At 41.4% G+C, this 14,982-nt stretch overlaps 1 protein-coding gene across 1 annotated transcript; it reads left to right on the top strand.

The window, feature by feature from the left end:
* Positions 1-1,063: 1,063 nt before the first annotated feature.
* LOC135878974 (uncharacterized) lies at positions 1,064-11,579 on the top strand. Its single transcript, XM_065404747.1, has 6 exons — positions 1,064-1,189; positions 4,946-5,005; positions 6,055-6,189; positions 9,502-9,648; positions 11,194-11,254; positions 11,476-11,579. Exons 1-6 carry the CDS (start codon positions 1,064-1,066, stop codon positions 11,577-11,579), a joined length of 633 nt encoding a protein of 210 aa, XP_065260819.1.
* The last annotated feature ends 3,403 nt before the right edge of the window (positions 11,580-14,982 follow it).

The following is a 14,982-nucleotide window of genomic DNA, read 5'->3' as shown; positions in this document are numbered from 1 at the left end:
AAGGTCAACTAACATTATTGTACAGCAAGCTGGCAGGCTGAAATGTCATTAACGTTGTGTGTATTCATACTAGGAATCTAAACTTCTTTAAATGTTTAGCTTCCTTAATGTCATTTAATTGTAGTGAGGTCAGGACAGTACAGTAGTAGATTAAACCCTGGACTTGTGGAGGTGATGAACTAGCTGGAATCCTGTCATTTTAAATGTATTAAGTATTGCTTAATGATATAGTAGGATAGTATTCAGAAGTGGGTTGTAGCCCACGAAAGCTTATGCTCTAATAAATTTGTTAGTCTCTAAGGTGCCACAAGTACTCCTGTTATTTTTTAGGATAGTATTGTAACATCAGTGGCAACAGTTTTTTAACATGGAGACAATACATTTAAAATATGTTGAAAACATGCTACAATCTGCATCTTGTTATAGCAAAGTTATTAGCAGTTTTCTTTTCTTGTATACACTAGAGCAGTATAATCCCTGGTTCTTGGTCCAAGGAATGACCACTCAAGTTATTGCTGAAAGGGAACCAAAACCTGGCTTCTAAACAAAGCTTAAGAATAAACTGGATCTTACATGTATTACTGGTTGTCTATGATAATTTTAAAGGGGAAAAAAATGGCAGCAGAGGTTGTAAGTAAGATTTACCTGTCTAGGTAATTCTCTATATCCAGAAACACCTTAATGCATGCATTTAAAAACAAAGCTTTTGTGGTGCGTGAATTACTTTTCTTATTCTTGTATTTTCCCCCACATCTTCTGGCAACCATAAAAAGATAAGTTCCATGTACATGGCAAAGCTAAATGTTTGACGCTGTGCTACTATAGCAGATCCTCATGCTATTAATGGCAAGGTATGTCAACAATTTGTCAGATGATGCTTGTTGAAGTGCTAATCCTCTTGCACCTTCTTCCTTCTGTTTAGGGAAAACAGTTAGGCTGACTCTCTTCCTGAAGGATCCTTGTGCTTCTTCCTAAGATCACACACAGTGTGTGCACGCACAGGTTCACGTGTGGATTCATTGTAATGGATCGCTACAGATATTTCATCTTTAACCAGAAAAGTATGGTTGTGCTGGGGTTCTTGCAGATAGCCTGTGCTGCAGTGTGTCTCATCAGTGGATTAATGGATGGCACCTTCAGAACAGAATCAGCACTGAGTAAAACCAGAGCACCCGTCTGGGCTGGAATGGTAAAGTTGCATATCTTATTTTTCTGTTTACTTATCCTATTGGGGGGTTATAGTTCAGATGTTGGCTCCCTCTGGGAGAACTTCCTGACTCTTCTCCAGCACCTCTCTTGGAATCTGGTATTTGTCCACTGCTCTGAAAGCACAAGAGTGGAGAGGTACTGGGAAAAGATTTGGGGATATTGCGAGGTGAGCGGGGGAAACCTCCAGCAGGGACTAGAATAACAAGACAAACTGTAATTCAGTTTTTATTTCATCAGGCATGGGATGATTTAGAAAATGAGGCTGTGGAGAGTTGCCATTTTAAAAGTTGCAACCAAAAGAAAAATGTATAAAGCTAATGACTGTATTGAGCTTCAGTGTAGTGGTGGAACACAGAGGACCCCTTCATTTCATAAGATCGAGGTGCCCTCATAACATAGCTGAACTTTTCACTGAGAATGAATTGTAGTAAGAGTACAACAACACCCTAATTGGTTTTAACTTCATCATTAGGGGCAGCACTGCCCTGCTTCATTGATGTTAGGGATGAAAGCTTAATAACTGCATCAAAGCTTTATAGGTGTTCTGAGCAGCTAAGATTCATAAGGTTTCCCATATGAAAATATTCCTACTATTCAAAAGTAACATACCATTGCTACAGCATAATATGATCAGGAGTCATTGCTGCACAGTGATGGTGCCTTCTTGGGTTGTCTGTCTACTGCTTTCGAAGAATAGTTCTCTAGTAACCTGACAACCTGCTCTGACTAGATAACGAAGTGCAGCTTGTGTAAAACTTTTTAAATAAACTGTACCCTGGGGGTAAAATCCTGGCCCCCATTTAAATAATTATCAAAGCTTCCATTGCCTGCAGTGTGGCCAGGATTTCATCCTAGAAGTGTAGATAACCCAAAGACGCACATCTTTTAATATGGGTTTAAGGTTGGGGGCAGGAGAGGTGATGTGGAGGGGGATGGGAATGGAAGCCAGAAAGCTTTCCTCAAAAAGTACACTAGAGCCGTGATTTTTCAAACTGTGGGTTGCAACCCAATACTGGGTTGTGGAATGTAAGGCACTGGGTTGCAGCGGCTCTGGTCAGCACCGCCGACTGGGCCATTAAAAGTCCTGTTGGCAGTGCTTCCTGGCTAAGGCAGGCTAGTTCCTACCTGTTCCGACACTGCGCTGTGCCCTGTACCCCAATCCCCAGCCCTGAGCCCCCCCCAAACCTGGAGCCCCTTTCTGCACCCCAGACTCCCTCCCGCACCCCAACCCCCTGCCACAGCCCTGAGCCACCCGGAGTCCCTCCTGCATCCCAAACCCCTCATCCCCAGCCCAGAGCCTGCACCCCATCCCAGAGCCCTGACCTCCTCCCGCACCCCAACCCCCTACCCCAGCCCAGAGCCCCCTCCCACACCCCAAACCCCTCATCCCCAGCTCTGTTGGGTTACAGGCATCAACAATTTTCTTCAACTGGGTCGCCAGAAAAAAGTTTGAAAACCACTGCACTAGGGTACCACAAACGACTTTAACTCTGTACTTTCATTCCTGCCATCTTGTGCAGCCACCATATAAGGTACATTTGGGGTATGCAAACTCTTTATTTCCATGCTTTCCAGTGTTTGAGGGTAAATATAACCTTATTGTGAGTTACTTGACTTCCACCAGATTATTTATACGGCACCTTTATATTAAGATTTTATCCTTTAAGTTACTGGCACACATTGACAACATCAGTTCAAATTTAATAAAGCTTTATTAGGGGAATGTTTTTGTTACATAGTGCCTAAAAATACAAACAAAATATTAAAAGTACAAAACTTATTAGTTTTCCCCCTGTTCCTTACATGTCCCCAGATCTCCCCTCCTCACTGTCCAGGTACTCCAGCCAATTTACTGGAGAAGCTGCTGACCCAAAGCTCCTCTTTCATCCTGGACTCATACCTACCCCCTGAATAATAGCTTCTTTCCTTTCAAAAAAGGAGCAGGGAACTACTAATGTGTGTTGGAGTAAGCAACTTTTTAGTAGCTCACTGGTACCTTGACACATGTTATTGACTATTGCACAGCTTCAAAGCTGTTTTGGTGTTGTCAATACAGGAGTTGCAATACCATATCAGACTGGCCCATCTAGTCTGGAATCCTGTCACTGACAGTGGCCAACATCAGATGATTCAAAGGAAGGTGTAAGAGCTTAGCGGTAAGATAATCACCCCACAAATTAGGTCTCATCCTGATCTCTACTAGTTAAACTGGCTTAAGTCCTGAAGCAAGAGGCTTGCCACCTTTACCTCAGCCCTAGCAGGCCAATACTCTGCCCCATCCTCATCTTTGTCACTCTTACCAGAGTGCACTGCTTTGGGCTTGGTCTCTGGGACACTATGAATGATAGTAGAACTGTTTGGTCTCTGCCCCTCCAAACTGGGATTGCCAGAATACAGCCTTGCTCTGATGTCATCAGTGATTTCAGCAGGTCTGTGCTTGCAATCATTGTCTGTTTGCCCAGTCAGGGTCACAGTGATTGACACTGAAGTACAATGTAACTAGAAATCAGAAGATCTGGGTTCCAATGCTGGCACTGGCATGCTGTTAAAGACTGAAAGTTCAGAAAACTGGAGATTTTAGAAAGTAACTTAATACCCTGATTTGCATTTTTGATTGATGTTACCATATTTACATAAATGACAGAAAATGTCCTAATTTCCCGAATTTAAGCCAAACAAGGCTGCAGCATGGAATGAGCTTTAGAAAACAGGAATTCCAGATACAATGGTAGGTAGGTAGTGGCAGGCTTTAAGCTATGAACAGTCTGTTGCAGACACTGTGACTCTAGGTCTACAAAATCAGCTTGAATAACTCAAATAGCCAACAGGCTTAACCAAAAATAGAGGAACCAGCCCTCACTGAGTCCAGTTAAAGAAACCAAGTTTGGAGTTTCTTAGCTAAGACACTTAAGATGACATGTCAACGACAAACCAGTATTAAAATGGCAAAATACTTCTTTGATAAATGCCTTCCTGATTCATATGCCTCTCCCTCAGCCCACTATACACATTCTCATGACAGGAGCATACATGGGATATTTCAGGTGGATTGGCTGAGCATTGGCAAAGTTAGGGAGAGCATCAAAACTTGGTAATGGAGCGCTATCTACAGTCTCTCTGTAATACCTTCAGCATATGCTATAAAGGTTGATGGAATTTAAACTACTATATAATTTATAAATGTGCCGACACATGTGGTGATAAGTTTTCCTACACAGTAGGTTATATACTAAAGAGAGCTGTCAGTTAATGCCAATGGCCCTTAATTCCCTGGAATATTATGTGCTAGTTACACACTTTCACACTAGCGGAAATGTGACACTGCTGAAATGTGAAATCTGATTCCAAAATTATAAAGCAAGGCTGGAATAACTGCTAATTTTGACACTAACTTTCAATAGCAGAATGTTTCATTTTCTAAAGAAGTGACAGAATACCATTCCTTAAACTCCAGGATCTGCACCGTTAAAACCAAGAAAGTTGAAGTACGTCAGTTATTGTGACATAAAATGTCTGCTCTCTTCATAGGCTCATTCTTATTATCAAGTGGGGTGCAAACGTCCTAGTTTTCTGTGTGGTAACTATGAACTTAAATAACTTTGTGAGTGCTTATAATTTAAAATGGCTCCTTATGGAATATATTTTTCTGAAACTTTTCATACCCAATATAGTAGCATAACTTGTTAGCATGCTTTCTTTCCAGTTGCAAAATCATCTGTTTATTTTTAACATGCAGGTCATGGGTGTTCCTGGAATTCTGGCTTTATTTTCTTCCCAGAAAAAAAATCCAGTTCTTGTAAGTTTGTAGAATTTTTTTTTTTTAAAAGGGGTAGGTGAAGGAGTGACAAGATACATCTTTTGTAAGCAACACTAAGTTGGTAGTGGCCTGGTTCACTTTATCGCACTTGGTTCTAAATCCTGCTGCAAGATCCTCACTCGGAGTTCTGTGTAGCAGTATTAAATTCTGTAGAAAAATGAAAAATTCTGGCAGCATTTGCTGATCAGTTACTCCAGAACATGTGATTTATTTTTCCCCCCCTATTAGCTGGTTTTAGATTCCTTCAAGTTCTGTATTTTCTAGCAGTTGCTTTTGAATGTACTAGAGAAATATTTTCACAAATTTCATCTGTTTTGCTGGACTATATAGTATGATACGAATTAAAATGGAATGTGTAAAGAGCTTGCTTCTTGACTTTCTGGCCAGCTAAACTCCAAAAGGATATGTTCTTATTTGTAAACGAGTGAACTGCTAAAAGACCTAAAAGGGTTTTACTTAATCTAATTGCTTTAACAAACATACATCTCTGTGGTCAAGATTTGAGATTATAGGGCATATATAATATAGAGGTGGTAGTGGCTTGGAGTCACTTGTTGAACTTGACCATGGTTTCATAATAATTCTTCTTGCTACTGTCCTTTGTTACCAATCTATCACTATACAGCTTTAGGAGCTGCTGCAAATGATTTTCTATTATGATCCTTATTTTTGCCCCTCTTAATGTCAAAGACTCAAAATTGGAAAGTTAGATCTGGAGGGCAAGATAGACTTCCCCCCCCCCCCCATAAAAGGAAATGAATCAGACAAGGGATTCCTGAATTGTGGATCCCTTAAAAGGGGAGAAAAAAACAGCTGGTAAACATAGTAATGAGTATTGTGTGGAGCTCTTGATGCACTCAACAGAATACAATCACTGCAGTATTATGGGTGGTGGTCAGAACATTTGAAATTATTCAGGTTTGATTGATATCTTTCAGAGTGGCTTATTAATTTTAAAGGAAAAATAAACAATGCACTAACTCTTCCTGTCCCCACCCCATATTTGCCTTGAATTTTTTCCTATGCAGGTGAATGCAATGATAGTAGCTTCTATATTTTCTTGTTTTGCCACCATCATTGTAGTTGTCTATGCTTCCTTAACTTTAAGCTATGGTGAAGAAGATGAGATGTTCACACATGAGCCAGTTCATGTTATTCATACGGTAAGTGGCAGTATTTTGTGACAAAATTGCGCTTCCTTTTGTAGGAATGCAATCCAGACTTCACAGTTCCTTTCAGTATGTGCAAACTAGGCATATACCAACAATTCTAAAATCAGTTTATTATTGCTGAATGCAGGAAGCTCTGTGATTCTCTGGAGAATCACAGTATAATCTTCTCCTGGTACTTGCTATTGTCCAAGAGAGAATGCAGAACTAGATGGACCACTGGCTTTCTCTGATGTGGAAATTCTTAGGATACTGAACTTCTATCCTAGGAGACATCAATAGCAAGGAACCTGGTGGTCAAAATATGTTAGGAACATGGGGTCTTCCCCATAGAGAGAACATTCAGTGGTAAAGATCTGGGTTCTTGCCTTGTAGAACATAAATGCTTTGGAGATGTTCTCCATGAGATGGGAGTACTTGGTGGCTATTACAGCATGTAGCCTATATAACTGGAGAGTTGGTAGCGATAGTCCTTGATATGAAATTGAGTGTAGGAGAATTGGAACAGGAACAGTTAAGATCAAAACCGTCAACATTCTAACTTGATTTGATCTAAAACCTGTTGCCCTTTGGGCCACAGAATCCATTCATACAATTTTAGTGGATTATGGAGACACATAGGAACACCAACCAAGATTGAGGCCCATTGTGCTAGGAAGTACTGAGAAATTAGAATATCTGTCCCAAGTTCAAACAACTAATATCTTTGAATGGGATAGGAAGGGAAGCCATTGGCTTATTATTATAAAACAAATTACAAGATAACTCAGCATCTTCACTGAACTGCAGTGTAGTCTAGGGCAGTGCTTCTCAAAGTCGGGCCGCCGCTTATTCGGGAAAGCCCCTGGCGGGTCGGGCCGGTTTGTTTACCTGCCGCGTCCGCAGGTTCGGCTGATCGCGGCTCCCACTGGCCGCGGTTCGCTGCTCCAGGCCAATGGGGGCTGCAGGAAGGGCGGCCAGCACATCCCTCGGCCTGCGCCGCTTCCCGCAACGGAACAAGCAGCGGACCGGCTTTGAGAAGCACTGGTCTAGGGCATCGGCGCCAACTTCTCCTGTTGCCGGGGGTGCTCAACCCCGCCCCCAGCCCTACCCTGACTCCACCCCTCCCCGCATCCATTCCAATCCCTTCCCCAAAGTCCCTGTCCCAAATCCTCTGCCCCTATTGGACTTCTTCCCCAAATCCCTGCCCCGCCTCTTCCCTGCCTCCTCCCCTAAGCACACTGTGTTCCCACTCCCTCCCAGAGCTTGTTACGCTGCTAAACAGTTTCGCAGTGGCAAGCACCGGGAGGAGAAGTGGGGACATGGCGCGCTCATGGGAGGAGGCGGAGGTGAACTGGGGCGGGGTGGGGAGCTTGGCTGCCGGTGGGTGCAGAGCACCCATCAATTTTTTCCAGCCCCAGAGCACCCACGGAGTCAGGGGCTTGAGTCCCAACTCCATCAAAGCTTGCAATATGACTCTGGCGAAGTCACTTAACCTCTCTGCACCTCAGTTTGCACATTTGTAAAAGGTGGGTAAAGTGTAAAAAGAAAATTTACCCATCTCTCTGAAATGCGTTGTGGTCTTGGATGTAAGGCTGTAGAAGCAATAGGCTGTGTCTTCTGAATTATCAGGCCACTTAGGTACCTAGATATAGATTTAGGTGCTGACATTTAGATACTTGCTTTTGCAAATTTTCTGCTGATATCTGGTCTCTTGATACAAAATCCTTTTGGTACCAATAATAGCTTGTTGGGATTAATATATTTATGAAAAAAATGCAAATACACCCATGCACTGCAGGCCAACTTTCTGATGTCATGCCACTTAGGTGTGATGTGTCTCACTGTAGACAAAGATGATTCTAAGGCAGTTGTCACCAACCGGTCAACACTGGAGACTCTCCTAGTCGTTTGTGATCTCCAGTGGTGCAGTAGGGCTGCCACTAAGGCAGGCTCCCTGCCTGCCCCGGCCCCATGCCACTCCCGGAAGTGGCCAGTGTGGCCCCGGAGGTTGGGGTGGGGGGCAGAGGTCTCTGCATGCTGCTTCTGCCTGCAAGCACCATCCCCCCCAGCTCCCATTGGCCGGGAACAGGGAACTGTGGCCAATGGGCGCTGCGGGGGTGGTGCTTTCAGGCAGGAGCAGTGTGCAGAGCCATGTGCACCCCAGGCCACTGGGGCGTGTGGGTCACTACTCGGAACGGTGTGGGGCCACGGCAGGCAAGAAGCCTGCCTTAGCAGCAGTCCCACTGCACCGCCGGCCAGGAACTGCTGGGTAAGTGCCACCTGGCAGGAGCCCACACTTGAGCCCCCTCCCAGAGCAAGCACCCCATATCCCCTGCTGCACCCTGTATCCCCTGCCCCAGCCCTGACACCCCCCCAAGCCAGCACCCCATACCCCCTCCTGCACCCCAACACTCTCCCCCAGCCAAACATTTCCCCCCCCTCCTACACCCAAACTCCTTCCCAGAGCCAGCACCCGCTTCTGCACCCCCAACACTCTGCCCCAGCCTGGAGCCCCCTCCTGCACCCAAACTCTCCCCCCCCCAGAGCTTGCACCCCTGCCCCCCAACCCCAGGCTCAGCCTGGAGCCCCCTCCCACATCCCGAACCCCTCGGCTCCAGCCCAGAGCCTGCACCCCCTCCCGAATCCCAGCCCCTTGCCCGAGCCCGGTGAGGGTGGGGGGGGGGGAAGAGAGAGAGAGAGAGCGCAAGCAATGGAGACCAGGGGTGGGGAGGGGGGAGGAATGGAGTGAGCAGGGTGGGGTCTCAGGGAAGGGGCCAGGTAGATCCTGGGTTGCTTTTAAATTCAAAAAGTGATCCTATGTGTATAAAGGTTGGAGACCACTGATCTAAGGGGATGGTCCTTCAGTATTTACTTTGCTGTACCTTTGCTGCATCAGTAAAACTATTTCCAAAGCTGACATTAGTCAATGATGGTGTGCACTTGTGTTGGGACAAAGTGTTAAATACAATGAACTTTAAACAAAATGCCTGTTAATTTCAAACTTGACTATATAGTACAAAATTGATAGGAAATTATTGTTGCCTCTGCAGAGGGTAGTACAAAGAAAAACACAAATACAGAAGAGAAATGTCTCCCCTCAACATCAGTGATGTTACTGATTTAAAAGTACATCAATACTAAAACCAACTATTGTATTTCCCCCGTTGACATGTAAAAGAGTAGTAAAGATTTTTACAATGGAAAAAGTAAATACACTACAGATAAAGAATTTCAGTCACTAATCAAAACCTTGTTTTGGAATTTAAGTTAAAGCTAAAGCCTTCATTGTTGATCCATCTGACATTTCCTTTGTTTCTATTACAGAAGTTTGTGCTTGATAAACTCGTCAAAGGAGCCAACATAGCAATGTTAATTGCATCTACCTGCAGTGCTTTCATTGTGCTAGTTATTGCTTACATGGGCTGCCGAAGTCTTCCACGTTGTTCATGTTATGACAATGTTACTGGAATGGTATGTAAGTGCTGACTTTTTGAACATCGTTTCTAATTCTATTGCATCACGTGGTATGTAGGGAAAACTGTGTGGATTAGGGTAAATGCATTAGTCATGTATCTGACTGGTTTATCTGATGAAAGGCAGAAGGTCTGATATCTTCTTTTAAACCCTTGGAGTGTAAGATGTGCCTTTGTGACCTTGAGCTGAGGATGCCTCTTTCTAATGCTCTAAGACTTTTTTCCTAGTCCTGGTAGATCACAAGACATCAGACTTGTAATGCTAGATATGGAAAGGCATTTTAGAACAATTTTAGAGGTTTCTGAAGTGTCTTAGTAATCACCTCTCTTCCTTTTGAGGCCTGTATTAGGGCAGGTTGGTTTACAAATACAATTGAAGTACCAACTGATGGATAAAATAACCCCTTAATTTTAAACTCTGCACTTCCTATAAACTATAGCAAATACAAACTCCATCATGAGATATAAAGGTTTTACTAGCACTTGTTTTGGATGCTCTGCATAAATTATTAGTAAAGTGTCATCCCAAACTCATACCAATAACACTTCTTGTGTTTTAATGTACTAGATTTAAATTTAAATACCTCTCTAAGCTTATTTGTATGTGTGCATGGACTACAGTAGAGCCAGTCAGGGACAAAGACGTAATTTTCAGGAAAACTGTCCCTCTTGTGTAAAAACTGCAAACTTTGAAAACGTTCAACCAGCACTATCATTGACCAAGCAGATTTCATTAAGAAGCTGAGCTATGTATTATAAAATCTCTCTGAATGTTATGACTCCAGTTTTCTAGCTCACTTTCCTGATTTTTAAATTAGTGTAGGGAAGGAGGACTTCTAGTGGATTGAATAAACAACTTGTACAAAATCACATTTTTCCCTATTTTATCAGAATATACATAAAAATTGACTACATGACATATCAAGAAAAGGGATTTGTATAAAGTATCAGGCTATCATATATGCATGTCAAAAATGACATGTAAATCAAAAGTGGTGAATGTCACTATTTAATTCCACGTGTTAAACTACACCCTCCTTTGGGAGAAAAGGCGATAATGAAATTTAAATCTAGTACATTAAAATTAGCCTCCTTTCAAATAAACTAGAGTAGAACCTCAGTTATGAACACCTTGGGAATGGAGGTTGTTCGTATCTCTGAAATGTTCATAACTGAACAAATGTTATGGTTGTCCTTTCAAAAGTTTACAACTGAATGTTGATTTAATACAGCTTTGAAACTTTGTTATGCAGAAGGAAAATGCTGCTTTCCTTTTTTATTTTTTTTAGTAGTTTAACACGGTAGTGTAGTGTATATGCTATTTTTTTCGTCTCTGCTGCCGCCCGATTGTGTACTTCTGATTCCAAATGAGGTGCGTGGTTGGTCAGTTTGTAACTCTGGTGTTCATAACTCTGAGGTTCTATTGTTCACACAAATTCAAAGTTTACTTTCAAGGATAATTTCTAAACTGGATTATAAGATTGCATAAGAACATCCATGTTTGACTAGCAATGGAAAGATAAAATATAAATCTCATCTGTAGGAATGGTTACAACCTGCTGAGGATCCGCAGCAGACTGTGGAACTGGTTTGCACTATGCAAAGTAAGTAACTTTCTCCTCCCTTCCAACTCCTAGATAGATCATTCAGGTTTAAGGTGATCATTCCATACAGTATCATCTACTGAATATGTATTACAAGCCAAATCCTGATAGTGACTGAAAACAAAGTAAGGAACTCAGGATTTGGCCCAAGCAGCTACAGTATGTTCAGTTATCGTCTTTTTTTTTTTTTTTTTTTTTCCCCCTCTCTCCCCCTCACGTAGGTCATGGGAACAGAATCTTTAATTCCCCAGTGCAGTTTCCAGATCAAGACTTAGATGCAGAGGAAGAACTATCCAAACCACCTCCCTACATCAGACTTGCTTGAAGAATAACTAAGAATTTTAATGCTAATAGACTGGAGAACTTACCTTATATTTTGCTACCTTTTTTTTTAAAGACTTTTAAAAACAAAATCTGTGCACTTTTTCTTGGATTCTTTAAACATGGAACTACTGAATGCACAGAAAGTTCAGCAAAGATGGCAGTGCAATTGTCTATGCACTTGTGGATGAAAAGATCTTACAGGTTCTTAAACTGATTTAGGTCTTGCACAGTTAAAATACCTCATCTCTTCTGGGATGTATGAACCAGTCTCCTGCAGCTTTTATATGAGATCTATATTTTAAGACTAGATGATAATGGAATTTGTCTTGCAGCTTCAGTTTAGTAGTGCTAGCTTTGAGCATTCAAATGTGAAATCATATTGACTGTTTTAAAATGTTTGTTAATGCATCTACATTTTCTCAAATATAACTTGTATTTTTCTGCCTTTTTAAACAAGTTATACCAGAATGAAGGAGCCACTTGTGGTTAGACATAATTTCTTTTACTTCTGTGGACTGCACTGGATATTCAGCCATCTTCTTCCATCTTTCTTGGGGAACAGGCTAAAACATCTGGTATTAAAACTTGAAGTGCCCCTGTCAAACTATAGATTCAGTTGTGTTTAAAAAAAATCTTATTTATATTTTATCAATGAACACCTAATAAAACAGGATTTTAAGTAGATTTCTGGCTTGTGCTTATCAGTGTCTTAACATGATGGCCGTTTTATTCACAACAGCCAGTCCTATTTGTGAAGTGCTTCAACTTCCTGTTTAACTAAGTGTCTATACAAGGTGCCTATCCATGTGTACTCATTTCTCATTGGTTAGTACTCCTGGGGGTGGAACACAAATTTCAATAAATGTTTTAGTCACTAGCCAAACATCTTAGACTAGCAACAGCTAAGGAGTTGGCTAGAAAAAATCACTCTGCTCTCTGGTGGTGTTGGGTTAGTGCACTAGCCTTGTAACTGCAAAATTGGATCATAAATTGATATTTGACAGGTCTGATCCTAGAATCAATCACTTACCTAAGTCATAATCGTGCTAAGGGTTGCAGTGGCTATCAAGCTGGTTCAATTGATCCAGGCCTGGAATAATAGTTATGAACAAGCTAGTGACATCCCTGCCCACTTCCTTCATAAAGAGTAGAAGCTGAATCATTAATAAGATCGGCCTTCTCTCTGCTCCACTTACCCTTAAGCTAAGAAGGCCGTCAGGTTTTGGAATCGAATGTATTGTATAGTGGGGTAATACTACTAAGGCTTTAGGGCTTTATCTAATAGAAGGGTGGACATCAATACCAAGAAGCATGATGCTTTGTGGGTCTCTGGTGACTTTTGTTGTAGGGGTTACTTTCTACATTAACTTCAGGAGAACGTCATTGTGATAGTTAATATTAATGTGTGGAAGGTTGGAACTTTCAACATAAAAGACTGGATTGCCATTTGAAACACCAGCAGAACTACAGTGTGCTCAGGAAGTTGGGACATTTAATACTTCTCATATGGACAATGGTTGAGAGTTGGCAGTTTTTTAAAGAGACATTATTAAGGGCACAAGAGCAAACTATTTTAATGTGTAGGAAAGATAGGAAGTGTGGTAAGACACCACACTGGCTTAACCAGGAGAACATCAACCATCTGAAACTCAAAAAAAAAAAAAAAGAAAAGAAAAGAAAAAAAAAAAGTCCTACAAAATGTTAAAATGAGGTCAAATTATGAAGATCATGAGTATCAAAAACAACACAACCATGTAAGGACAAAACTAAACAGGCCAAGGCATGAAATGAGCTTAAATTAGGTAGGGGACATAAATATTAGTAAGAAAACCTTTTACAAATACAAGAGAAAGGACAAGGTAGGCCCATCATTCAATGAGAAGAGAGACAATAACAGAAAACGCAGCAATAGCTGAACTGTTAACTGCCTTTATTGGTTTTCACCAAAAAGGTTAGTTGTGATGGTATGACTTAAATCGTGATCCATGTAAATGGAGTAGGATTTGAGGCTAAAATAGGACAAAACACATTAAGAATTACATAGGTTAGATGTCTTCAGATCGGCAGGGTCTGGTGAAATACATCCTAATTCTTAAAGATCTCTTCAACCAGGTCTGTGAGCCGTTAGCAATTACCTTTGAGAACTTGTGGCGGACAGGAGAGATTGGAAGAGGGAAAATATAGTACCTATCTATAAAAAGGGGAATAAGGACACCCCAGGGATTACATACCAGTCATCTTAACACTGGTACCCAGAAAGAAGAGAATAAATCAAACAATACGTAAGCACCTAGAAGATAACAAGGTGAAAAGTAATGGTCAACATGGATTTGTCAAGAACAAATCAGATCAAACCAACCTAATATCCTCCTTTGACAAGGTAACAAGCTTTGTGGATTGAGGGAGAAGTAGGTGTGATATATCTTGACTTTAGTAAGGCTTTTGGTACTGGCCCTCATGACATTCTCATAAACAAACTAGAGAAATATAGTCTAGGTGAATCTACTATAAGGTAGGTGCACAAATGGTTGGAAAAGCATACTCGGAGTAGTTATGAATGGTTCACAGTCAAGCTGGAAAGGCATATCAAGTGGGGACCTGTAAGGATCTGTCCTGCGTGGATTCTATTTAAATTCATAAATGATTTGGATAATGGTATAAAGAGTACACTTATAAAGTTTGGACGATACCAAGTTGGGAGTGGTTGCAAGCACTTTGGAGGACAGGATTGGAAATTCAAAATGATATTGACAAAGTGGAGAAATGGTCAGAAATAAATAGGATGAAATTCAATAAGGACACATGCAATATTACACTTGGGAAGGAATAATCAATTGCACAAATATAAAATGTGAAATGATTGCCTAGGAAGGAGTACAGCAGACGAGGATTTGGGAGTTATAGTTGATGACAAAATAAATCTCAACAATGTAATACTTTGCAGAAATAAAAAGCACACATTGTTCTGGAGTGTATTAGTAGGAGTGTTGTAAGCAAGACGTGAGAAGTAATTCATCCACTCTAATGAGCACTGATAAAGGCTCAGCTGGAGTATTGTGTCCAGTTCTGGGCACCACACTTTGGGAAGATGCAGACAAATTGGAGAAAGTCTAGAAAAGAGCAACAAAAATGACTAAAGGTCTAGAAACCATGACCTACAAGGAAAGATTGAAAAGAATTGGTTTTGTTTAGTCTGGAGAAGAGAAGTCTGAGGGAAGTCATAACAGTCTTCAAGTATGTAAAAGGTTGTTATGAAGAGGAGGGTAATAAATTGTTCTCCTTATCTACTGAGAACAGGACAAAAAGCAATGGACTTTAATTGAAGCAAGGGAGGTTTAGGTTAGAAATTAGGAAAAACTTCCTAACTGTAATGGTAGTTAAGCACTGGAATAAGTTGCCTAGGG

This window comes from Emys orbicularis, chromosome 5 (assembly GCF_028017835.1).
Source record: "Emys orbicularis isolate rEmyOrb1 chromosome 5, rEmyOrb1.hap1, whole genome shotgun sequence".
Classification (NCBI taxonomy): domain Eukaryota; kingdom Metazoa; phylum Chordata; order Testudines; family Emydidae; genus Emys; species Emys orbicularis.
Note: the sequence above shows the minus strand (reverse complement) of the source record. Positions and strands in the feature narration are given on the sequence as shown.

Excerpts from the sequence above, each read along its gene's own strand:
- LOC135878974 (XM_065404747.1), top strand. The coding sequence starts at position 1,064 with ATGGTTGTGCTGGGGTTCTTGCAGATAGCCTGTGCTGCAGTGTGTCTC. Across the intron at positions 6,190-9,501 it reads CAGTTCATGTTATTCATACG|AAGTTTGTGCTTGATAAACT; the intron begins GTAAGTGGCAGT and ends TTTCTATTACAG. Across the intron at positions 11,255-11,475 it reads ACTGGTTTGCACTATGCAAA|GTCATGGGAACAGAATCTTT; the intron begins GTAAGTAACTTT and ends CCCCTCACGTAG.